The 11,494-nt window shown below is 54.8% G+C and overlaps 1 protein-coding gene across 1 annotated transcript; it reads right to left on the reverse strand.

Annotated features, from left to right (window-relative positions):
* Positions 1 to 327: 327 nt before the first annotated feature.
* Positions 328 to 6,898, reverse strand: CDK9 (cyclin dependent kinase 9). Its single transcript, XM_059486461.1, has 7 exons — positions 6,782 to 6,898; positions 6,160 to 6,241; positions 5,646 to 5,736; positions 3,714 to 3,880; positions 2,960 to 3,131; positions 2,729 to 2,877; positions 328 to 967 (listed from the first exon to the last, which is right to left on the reverse strand). The coding sequence occupies exons 1-7, from the start codon at positions 6,871 to 6,873 to the stop codon at positions 602 to 604; spliced, it is 1,119 nt and encodes a 372-aa protein (XP_059342444.1). The 5' UTR covers positions 6,874 to 6,898; the 3' UTR covers positions 328 to 601.
* Between the last annotated feature and the right edge of the window lie 4,596 nt (positions 6,899 to 11,494).

Raw genomic sequence — 11,494 nt, forward strand, 5'->3', positions numbered from 1 at the left:
TGGAGCATCCAGCTCTGCCAGCCACCTCTCTAGTTTGCCCAATAAGCCCTTTTTTAGGCTAGATCCCAGTCTCCAGGGAGAGCTAGTCACGCTGTCTAGGGTGATTCTGCCTACCCCAAGACACATCTGATGACTCAGAAGCACCTGCCTCATCCTTCACCAATGCTTCAGTGCTCAGAGCATACTCCATGCAGGAGCTGTGACAGACCAAGAGTGCCGAGACATCTGCAAGCAGGGCCCAGTTTGGTCCCAGGGCAGCTACTCCCAGTCCTGGTACCATTTGCGAAGAGCCCCAGCATGGATGGAGACACTTTTTCCATCACCAGATCCATAACAATTGATCTGCAAGTTTAATGTAACCAATACAGACTTTTGGGGGAGCAAAAACAAGTTCTGAGACAGGAAACTGGAGGGAAACAACGTCGAGCTCACAGGTTTCACCTCCCCAAGCCACGCAGCTCTGCGGCGGCCGAGGAGATGGCCAAGCTCTGACAACACCATCAGTCAATTCACCTTGAAAAAAGTCCTTTCCTAGACAAAAAGACCTTGCCAGGACATCTCCACTCAAGGTGGGGAAGCCCAGGCAGGACCCTGCCGGATGTCAAAAGACTCTGTCGAACTCAGTCTGGTTGGTGGCCGCCGGGTTCCTGCCCTGGTTCGCCGGCTGCTGGGGCATGTGCCCGCCCCTCCTGCGCGGCGGGGCCAGGTACTCGAACATGGACTGGTTGTGGGTGGACAGCATGTTCTTGAGGTCTGAGGGCATGGGGTCAGACCAGAAGAAGTCGTGGTTGAGGGCATCGTCGCTGTCGATGCGCTGGGCGGGGTCCAGCACCAGCAGTTTGTCGATGAGGTCGAGCGCGTAGGGGTCCTTGACGTAGGCCTTGAGGCGATCCTTCACCTTCCGCTTCTGCCCCTTGGGCAGGTCCAGCTTCTCGTACAGCTCGTACTTGTCAACGTTCGGCCACACCTGGCAAGGGCAGGAAAAGGGGTTGGCAAGAAATTATGGAAGTTCCAGCAGTGGGAACTATCACTGACTCTAAGCATCCTCCTAACTGCACGAAACTTTTGACTCGCCCAAATAACCCCTGACTCATAAAAACTATCCCCATACAAATGTGGATTCATATCCCTGGGATCTGCTCCACTCCCCTTCTCAATCCACTTCTTCCTAGTAGCCATTCTCTTCCTCCTGCTCAACTTAGAAATTACCCTACTCCTCCCACTACCATGAGCCACCCAACTACAACCTCCTACCACCACCCTAATCCTCATAAATGTCACCACCTGAATCCTCAGAAATGTTATCCAGGGCCTTTGCTTTCCCTGGATCATGTCTCATCTGCATCCAGCTCCAACATTATCCCAAAGAATAATTAAAAGGATTTCCAGCTTTTTTGCTATAAGAGGCATTTCCAGGAGGAACATCCATGGGGTATAATTTGATTATTTTGGGAAAAAACATGTTTTTTTCTTTTAGCTGCTTCTTGTAGCTGATGGATCTTGAATGACTCCTTTTAGGAATGTCTTTTAATTAGGGAAAAATAATGACAATTACTGGCAGGCATCTCTTATAGCTCCAAGGGTTTGCTTTAGTCAAGGAAAACCCAATTTATTCCTAAACTTTATTTTCATTTATGGAATTATTGATTTTTTTTTTCTGTTAAATTCTCCAAGTGGTTTTACCCCGCTTGGAGAATACCCTGAAAACTTGATGCCCTGAAAGGATTTCCTATGGCTTTGGAAAGGGAATTAAAAATCATCTGTCCATCAGAAAAAAAAAATCCTATGAGATTATTCCTTAGGATAACCCAGGCAGGGGTGGGAAAGGGAACATGAGGTAGGATGGGGTTTATTTGGGATTTCTGGCACTGCTGGAAGTGGAGTTAGCAAGAAGCTATGGAAAGGACAAGCCATTTTTGGTTCAAACACCCTCAGGCAAACCAAAATAACAATTCTATTTTATAGCCTCCAAGCTGACAGACATTGTTCTCACAGCAACAAAGAGGAACAAAAGGCCTGGAGACACGTGGATAACTCAGGCCAGTCTTCCTGGTGTGGAAATGATGCTCAAGGCTTTTGGTTCCCCCATGAAAGAACTACTAGAGAGCATGGTTCAGGCCAGCTACCACATCAGAAAGATGAACTGACAAAACTGATTGCTAAATAATCACCTGGATGTGGCACCTTTTATCCTTAGAAAACAAAGGCTGCTGCAATCACCAGCACTTATCTCGGTCTGGGAGAACCACAGCAGGTAGCTACTTGCCAAAGAAAGCGCCTTCAGAGTATTTACATAATGACTGTGACAGCAGGATGAGGACTGAGGACGGCAGCTGCCAGCACCACATCCTGCAGATCCCAGGCTGGGCTGAGATCCCTCAGCTGCTCCCCACAAGAGGGCAGGACGAGCTGCAGATGAAGGAGGAGCTGAGGAGGGGCCGGGTGCTCACACCACAGCCGGTTGATGCCATAAATCACAAGACAGAATTCTAGAGGCTTTTCAAGGTGACCAGCACAAAACACCTGAGAACAAAAACCCTCACCCTTCTTTAAGCAGAAATTGAGAGTGTTTGTCTCACAGACAATCTCAAAAGGCAGGCTAGAGATTCTCCAGCCTCCCTGCCAGCAGCAGGCACACTCCACTGCACACAGGGCAGGGAAGAAGCCCAGTGCCCAGACTGTGCCCACACTCGTGCTCTGCACAGCCCATCCCTGCTCTCATCCTCACCTCTGGCGTGATGGAGCCACAGAGCTGGCTGATGAGGGTGAGCTGGTGCTGCTCCGTGTTCCCCTGCATGATGGGGCTGCGTGTCCACATCTCTGCCATGATGCAGCCTGCACCCCAGAGATCAATGGGGGGGCCGTAGTCGCGCTCCCCTAAACGGAGATGCCCAGTTAGCCTGACAGAGGGCCGGGAAGGGCCACGAGGCCGGCAGAGCCCAGCCAGGGCTCCTCCTACCTAGGAGCAGCTCTGGGGGCCGGTACCACAGGGTCACCACGCGGTTGGTGTAGCGGTTGGGCTGGCTGTTCTTGGCCAGGCTGAAAGCTCGAGCCAACCCAAAGTCCGCCAGCTTCAGGACCCCATCCCGCGTGATCAGCACGTTCGCTGCTTTCATGTCTCGGTGCAAGATCTGTACAAGGACACACATTGAAGAGGTGAGTGAATAAAGTGCCCTCCTTGGGTGCCTTGCACCAGCACATGCTCAGGCTGCAGAGGTGGGAAACAAGGATTTCCCTCCAGCCTGTGCTAAGAACAAGGAGCAGGCGTCTGCCTGCTCCTTGGAAAGCCACCTTCTTGTAGCCATGATATTTTCTGAAAAATCTTTTCTTTAGGATTTTTCCTCCTGAGAAGCTGAGAACCCTCAAGAACAAAACGTAAACATTGATTATCTGCTGCTGTGGAATGCAACAGGTAGATCTATGATTAGTCTCATGCAATTGTTTCTATTAATGGCCAATCACAGTCAGCTGGCTTGGACTCTGTCCGAGCCACAAGCTTTTTGTTATTCATTCTTTCTTTTTCTATTCTTAGCTAGCCTTCAGATGAAATCCTTTCTTCTATTCCTTTAGTATAGTTTTAATACAATACATATCATAAAATAATAAATCAAGCCTTCTGAAACATGGAGTCAGATCCTCATCTCTTCCCTCATCCTCGGACCCCTGTGAACACGGTCACACCCTGTGAGCACAGCAGGAGTCTGTGCCATTACCTTGTTCCTGTGGATGTAGTAAAGTCCATTCAGCAGCATCTGCATAACTTTCTTGATCTCTGACAGCGTGAACTTGACATGGGCGTTGCTGAGAAGGCCGGCCAGGTCGTGCTCACAGAAGTCAAACACAAGGTAGATGCTGCCCTTGCACCGGTTGTACGGAGAGGCTGCAGGAGAGGCACAGAGGCTGCCAGTGAGGGACCCTTCACTGCATCACAGCTCCTCCTGCCTCCCACCACCCTGCAGCTCATACAACACCCCCCACACAGAACCTCAGGGCACAGGAACACAGAGAACCAGACAGCCTGCAGGCCTCAAGGTCCTTTTTAAAGAAGAACAGAGCAAAAACTAGCAACATGAGAGCAGGAGATGAGGATTGGTGCAGCAAATGTCATCAGACAGGCAAGGAAAGGGCATGGCAACCTTTGAAAGCTTCACTTCGTGCTGCTCTGGGCACATAAGGACTGTGGGGTTTCCTCCCTGCAAGCTGTGGCTGCCAGCCAAGCATCAGAGATAGAGGAGGCACCTACAGACAGCCCCAGGAGAAATGCAGAAACAGACAATCTGTCTAATCTCACATTAAAAAGTGAGATTTCCTGCAACCTCAAACAGGATCTGCAAAAAAAGACAGATCTTGATCAAAGTGATACAAAACTCCAAGTGCAGTTTGAAGCCAATGACAGCAGACTTTAAGTGAAGGAATCAATTTCAATCTTGTTCCTAGAGCACCCACACAAAACGTTATTAAAAAGAAAAGCTGATTTTTATCAGTTGTCATCAGCAAAACCTGCTGATCAGCATCTCCAAGTGGAAAAGTTTAGCCCCCAGAGAAGCACACTGCTGTACTCCCCAGCCAGGAGAGTGCCTGCTACCCTGGGTTTGCATTCCTCACACAGACACTGCCCCAAACACACCTTTCAAAGTAAAAACAGAAAAGCCTCACGTTTGAGAACAGTAAATGAAACATTTCTACTTTACTGCAAACTGAGGTCAAGGTAGATTTGGATGAAAACTGGAATACAAACAAAACATAAAAAGGGAACAAATGACATGTCTACAAAAATATTTACTTTTGGTACTCCAGACACCCAATCATCACAGCTCTTTTAATCACAGAGTGAATTAAAAATTAACTTGTCACTGGTGTTTTTACTCATACCTATTCAGACAGCAATATACACACAGCTGAGTACTGGAGTATCTTGAATTTCCCATCAGTGCCTGTTCAGTGACTGGACTTTTTAAAAAAACACCAGATACGAGTCAGTTTTGTTTTTATTTCACTGACATGACTGGCTAGGGAAGGGCAGGCTGTAACATCAACTGTCACTTTCCAAAGTATTTTTCCAGCACAAATCCATGTGAGAGAATGATATATAAACTCCAGCAGATGTTAAACAGCAGTTTCACTGTAAACAGAGCCAGGCCAGGTTGCTGAGCCTGTGAAGCAGTGGGGGCACCTGGGATCAGGTGGGAGGGAGGAGGAGGAAGAGCAGCTCAGAACTGCCCCTGTGGAGTCCCAGCCCTCCCAGCACAAGCAGTTACATCACCCACAGAAAGAGATGCTGAATGAACCTCAGCTGAAGCTGTGTCATCAGCTCAGAGCTGCCAAAAACCATCACAAGCCAACCAAGAGAGGCTGAGGAGCCTCTGCTCCAAAGTCTGCCCAGTGCTGGTTCATTTAAAGCCTCTCAGAAAGGAGTTTCCCAGCACAGGCACTTCCTGGCAGGACTATCACAGCTTTTTCCATCTGAGCTTCAGCAACATCCTGACTCATTTAGAAACTCTTTTAAGTGACCTGTCACCCCATGTCCCAGGCAGGAACAGAGGCCCATGCTCAGCCAGACCACCCCACTCCCAGCACAAGACACCAGCCTGCTCAGCAGGGCTCAGAAAAGCCACCATTAACACAAAGGAGAGCCTGCAAAGTACCTTTGGTCCTGCAGATTTCTATGAGGTTCACCACGTTCTCATGTTTGAGCAGCTGCAGGATTTTAATCTCTCGCAAGGCTGTGATGGGGAACTGGAAAAGAGAAAGAGAGAATGGAGGCCGGAGGTGCAGGAGGCCAGGCCACCTCTGCCAGAGAACAGGAGAGGTGTGACCAGGCAGCTTGGCAGGTCCTGCCCTCCTCCCCTTACCTTCTCCATCACACCAGGACATGGCACAGCCCAGCCTGGGCTGCAGAACAGCCTCTCTGCCTGCTGCCTTTGCTGTTCAAGCTGTCAACTCTGTCCCCAACCCCTGAGCATGTGCTTCACACATCACCCAGCTCCTCCACACACACAGCCAGTGTGGAGCCCTGTGCTGGGGTCCCAGAGGAGAAGAAGCACACAGGAAGTGTCACTTCCCAGCAGCCATCCCGTGCAGCCCAGTCCCCTCTCTGCTGCCATGTGCCTTTGCAGCCCAGGTGACAACAGGCCCAACCCAGATGTGCCCCACACTTACCCCTTCCTTCTCATTTTCCATCAGCACCTTCTTCAGTGCTACTTTCTTGCCTGTCTGGCGATGTTTGGCTTTGAAAACTTCCCTGTAAAAAAAACAGAAAAAAATCCGTGAGCAGCACAAGGAGAAAAGTGCCCCTGACAGGAAAAAGCCCAAACAAAGATACACTAAAGCATTTTACAAAGATCTCTGTGCTGAGCCAATACAGCCACATTCCCCCTGGGCCAAAGGCCCTCAGCACTCACTGAACCAACAGAGAGCCCAGAGCTCTTGCAGCTTTATAAGGATTTTCAGTAATGTAGCACATTTTTGAGCAAAAAATTGCACATTTGGAGCCAAGCTGCACATTTGGAGCCAAGTTACAGGTCCCCACCCTAACTGTTTTCAAAGTTAACTCTGCTCCGCCAGAGCTGGGACAGAGCGGGGTCTCAGCCTGGGGAAAAGAAGCTCCAGGAGCCAGACTGGTTCTCTGCAGCCAGAGGGGTGACCGGGGGAAGGACACGCGAGCACGGAGCACCGGAGGCAGGCACGGATGGGCCGCGGGGCCGGGCCCGGCTGCAGGCCTGAGCCGGGGAGGGCCGGGGCCGGGCCGGGCCAGGGAGGGCCGGGGCTGGCGAGCACTCACCCGAAGGTGCCCTGGCCGATCTTGGCGAGCTTCTCGTACTTGGAAACCTCGTCGCAGAAGGGACACTCGACCATGTCGTACTGCTTGGCCATGGCGGCCGCGCCGTTGCCACAGCACCGCGTCCCGCCCGTTCCGCCACGTGACCCGGCGACACAGCCACGTGACCCGGTCACCGCGCGGGGCCTTGTGGGTGTTGCAGTCCTTGGGGACATCGCCATGTTGTCCCTCCTCGTGGCCCGGGAGCACCGAGCGGTCCCCGCTGCCGGTGGCTCTAAAGCGCGTTGCTGTGTGCCCCGTGTGTGCTTAAACACGTCAGGAGTTAAACAAAGCTTCTGCTCCTGCGGCTGTGGCTGTGATGTAGGGAGGCCATGGCCAGGCAGGAGGACTCCAGGGTCTGGTTCAGGGGAGCCTGAGTTCCTCCCCCGGCCATGGCTGTGTTCAGGTGCAGCACAAAGAGCTCGATCTCAGCCTGTTCGAACCTGGTCCCCAGGGTGGACAGCAGCCAAGGACCGAGCTGTGGCATAGGTGACTGCCAGCATCCTGGTCATGGGAACCACTAGCTCCCTGGGAAACACAGACACCAGACCCCTGCTGGGTCCAGGCCACATTGTCCTCCATGGTGACACTGTCATGAAGCACATCAATGTCCCCAGAACAAGAGAATGGCTGGTGGGCAATGCTCCTGCTGGCAGCGATGCCATCCAGCTCCCACCCCACAGGGGCTGAGCACCAGGTGTGCATGGCAGAATCCTGTCTGCAGGGCTGGAGCCTCATCCATAGGGCTGCCAATAGGGCTGTCACACTCCTCTGGGGCTGCCACCTGCTTCCATGAGGCTGCCACCCTCTTTTAGGGCTGCCACCTTCCTCTAGAGCCAGCACTCAGAGGTTTTTGGTTGTGCACATCTGGCAGACATCCCCAAACCGGGGTGCAGAGGTGGCTCTTGAGCAGCCGGGCAGGTGTGAGCAGCCACGGGGAGTGCAGGAGCTGTGGGGACAGCGTGAGGGCAGGCAGGGACAGTGGTGAGGAGAGCACTGGGGAGGAACAGGGCAGGGAGCAGGGGAGAGCACTGGGGAGGAAACGCCGAGCGAGCGATGAGTGACTGCAGGGGGGGCAGGAAGGGAGGAGCGGGCAGGGAACGGCTTCACAGTTTCAGACTTGTCCCTCTCGGTCCCCGCGGCCTCCGAGCAGCACGGCCATGGCCGAGGGCCAGAAACGACGGGGCTTCAAGAAATTCAGTAAGTGACCACGGGACAGGGAGGGTGGGCAATGGGGTGCTCACCTGGACATCTCGGTGGGTAGGAGGATGTGTGAGAGTTGGTGTTGAGTGTGTGCTCACAGGCTCCCTGGGTCATCCCATCCAGGGATGGAATCATCCCCTCCAGGGATGTTTGGAGCTGTGACAGGCTCTGCTCTGGTTAGGAAACTCATTGGGGTGAGGGGCTTTGGAGGTTTACATCCCCAGGGCTGGGTGCTGGGACTGGGATCACTGTGCTGCAGCCCAGCCCTGTGCTGGATGCTGGGATGTGACCAGAGGGATGCACAGCAGGGTTTGGGGGTCTTCACTCCTTAAATCACACCTTTCAGCGTGCATGGCTTGGGTAAAAGCTGATGCTGGGGGCCAGGGGTGGCTGGGACCCTCAGCCCAGGGTGCTCCTGCAGCACAGGGATGGGGGTAACACAGAGGAGCCGGGGAGGGAGCCTGGGAATGGATTCCCACTGGCTCTTCAGAGAGGAAGTGCTCGATACCCACCGGGAGCAAGCTCTGCACTTTCTCACAGACCTCAGCTTCCCCCAGAGCCCCAGGGGGAGCTGCAGTGGCCTTCACCCCATTCCCAGCGCTGCCTGTGCTCTCTTGCATTCCTGCCGCGGGGCTGGCGCCAGAGGGGGCCAGTCCCTCCCCCGGGACCCCTGCACTGGCCAAACACAACCCCCATCCCAGCTGGGATTTCCCTTTGTGCTGGGGAAAATCCCCAGCGCTGCCTTTCCCACCTTGCAGCAGCCCCAGGAGCAGCAGGTAGCAGAAGATGCTTGGATCCCAAGGAGATGGATGTTTAGCACAAAGCAGTTTTGCACTCAGGCCATGAGGTTTGTGCCTCGCAGAGGGGCTTTGTGGATGCAGGCCCTCCAGCTGCAGGGATGCCCTGCAGAGCCCATGGGTGGCAAGTGGAGGTGGGAATCCAAGGGCTGAGCAGCCTGGGACACCCCAGTCCTTGCTCAGCACCTCTGCAATGTGGGAATCCAAGGGCTGAGCAGCCTGGGACACCCCAGTCCTTGCTCAGCACCTCTGCAATGTGGGAATCCAAGGGCTGAGCAGCCTGGGACACCCCAGTCCTTGCTCAGCACCTCTGCAATGTGTCGCTTCCTGCCCCAGCAAATCCGCCGAGCTCCACAGAGCCCCAGGGCAACACCAACATTGCAAAAGCCCCGGAGGCACCCAGAGAAGCACTGCTCAGCAGCACTGCAGCCACAGGCTGGCTCAGCCCGAGCGCTGACACCGGCACCATCCAGGGGTGCTCAGGGCTGAGCTGGGGCTGAGGTGTGAAATGCAAAGCCGCCCTCCAGAGTTATAAATACTTCTCTGGCGAACATGTTCGTGCTCAGCACTTGCAGGTGGCAGCTGGAGCAGGCGAGGGGCTGGGTGAGGAAGTGGGGAGGTTATCTCCTGCCTGCAGCAGCACCCGTGGCTGGTTCCTGCTCCACCGTGCTGGCGAGACACGCACAGGGGGGGCAGGTCAGGGCCTGCAGGACCCCCATTCCCTGGGGAGATGCCGGGTGTCCCGTTCTTGCATCCTGCAGGGCTGCCCTGAGGCTGTGGGGATGAGCACAGCCCTGCCCAGAGTCCCCTGGAGGAAGTAGGCAGGCAGAAATCATTTCTAGAGCTGCCTGCTCACGGGGTTGGGTGTTTCCTCAGCTGTGGTGGGGAGATGCAGCTGCAAGATTTGCCAGGAGACTTCTGCTCCCTGAGGGACCAGGGCAGAGTTACCTGGTACCCAATAGAGATGCCTCAAGCAGCATCATATACACCTCAGAGCAGAGGGATGCCATGCCAAGCTGGGCCTGCAGATGTGGGTGAAACACAGGAGGAAAAAGCTGAACCTGGGGACACCCTGGAGGCAGCAATGGCCAGGACAGACCAGGAGCCTGTGGGAAATGTCTGTTGCCCTAGGACAAAGGCACCGAGCTCCAGCCTGGCTCCAATAGAGATGCCTCAAGTGGCATCATATACACCTCAGAGCAGAGGGATGCCATGCCAAGCTGGGCCTGCAGATGTGGGTGTAACACAAGGCTGCATAGAGCCCCATGCCCACCCCAACCCAGGACCAGGGGCTCTGGGACCCCCCATCATCACAGCAGTAACCCTACACTCATCATTCCTTTCTCCTTGCCAGAGTTTTTCAAGTTCAAAGGCTTTGGGAGCCTGAGCAGCATCCCCCGCTCCTTCACCTTCCGGCGCACCTCTGTGGACCCCGAGCGTCTCAGCTCACATCTCCCCCCTTCCCATGGCTTCCTGGGAGAGCCCTTTGACAGCACCCAGGATGATCTCAACACCGTGCCCAAGAGCCCTGGCTCCTATGCCCAGTCATCCAACATGTACTCCCACATGGGCACCATGCCCAGGGTCAACCTGGGCAAGGCAGGGAAGAGCCTGGGCAAAGACAAGAGCAGCCAGAACTGCTGGGACAAAGGGACTCCCAACAACAAAACCCCCCAGACAGCCCTGGTCCCCTCAAGCCTCAAGTGCCCTGACGTGTCCAGCACCCCTGACCCTGGCACAGACTCACCCTTGGCTGCTGGAGAAGCAGAGCAGGAGGAGGAAAAAGCTGAACCTGGGGAAGCAGCAATGGCCAGCACAGACCAGGAGCCTGCAGGAAATGTCTCCTGCCCTGGGACAGAGGCACCGAGCTCTAGCCTGGCTCCAAACCCCAGCCAAACCACAAGCCCTGACACAGCAGCTGGAGCAGACACCACTGATGGGGATCTGCTGGAAAAGGGACAAGAGCATCCTGGCAAGATCTCCCCGGACAGGTATAGCCCTTGGGGTTTGCTCTGCCTTCTGCTCAGACCCCCCTTTTGCCCCTCCAGGGCAAGAGGAGGGGTCTGGGACAAACCAGGGTCACTGCAATGTCCCCCCGTGCCCGCAGTGCCAGCGGGATGCACCTGGCCGGTGGGACAGCACAGCTGGAGCGGGCTCAGGTCAGCGGCTCCATGGGAACGAGGTTTCCTGTGGGATTTCTGCTCCCTCCTGTTTCCGGACGGGCTGGAAACATCTCGCAGCCCCGCTCTGCCCCGGCATCTCTTTGTCCTGCAGCGGCCGCGTTCCAGCACCGGGATGTGCTGCTGCGGAGAGCTCACACCAGCCTGTTACAGCCTCCTCCTCCTCCTCTCACTCTCCTCTTTTCCACCACCTCTGTCCTCTCCCCCTCTGCCGAGCCTCTCGCAAGGCACAGGGGCAAATCCTGAAACCAAACACTCCGTCCCCATTTCATCAGTAAACCCCCACTCTGGGCACAAATCCCCCACTCCAGGCACAATCTCCCCCTCCGGGGGAATTTGGAGGTTCAGCCCTCTGAGATGACGGACGGATGGATTTTTTGGAGGGTTTTGACCGCAGAATCAGCCAGAGGGATTTTTATCCCCCAGCCCCGTGGCATCTGGGCATAAGGGGCCAAACGCGACCCCAGCCCAGGAGGGTGTGCGGGGGACACAGGCAA

This window comes from Ammospiza nelsoni, chromosome 20 (genome assembly GCF_027579445.1).
Source record: "Ammospiza nelsoni isolate bAmmNel1 chromosome 20, bAmmNel1.pri, whole genome shotgun sequence".
Lineage (NCBI taxonomy): Eukaryota > Metazoa > Chordata > Aves > Passeriformes > Passerellidae > Ammospiza > Ammospiza nelsoni.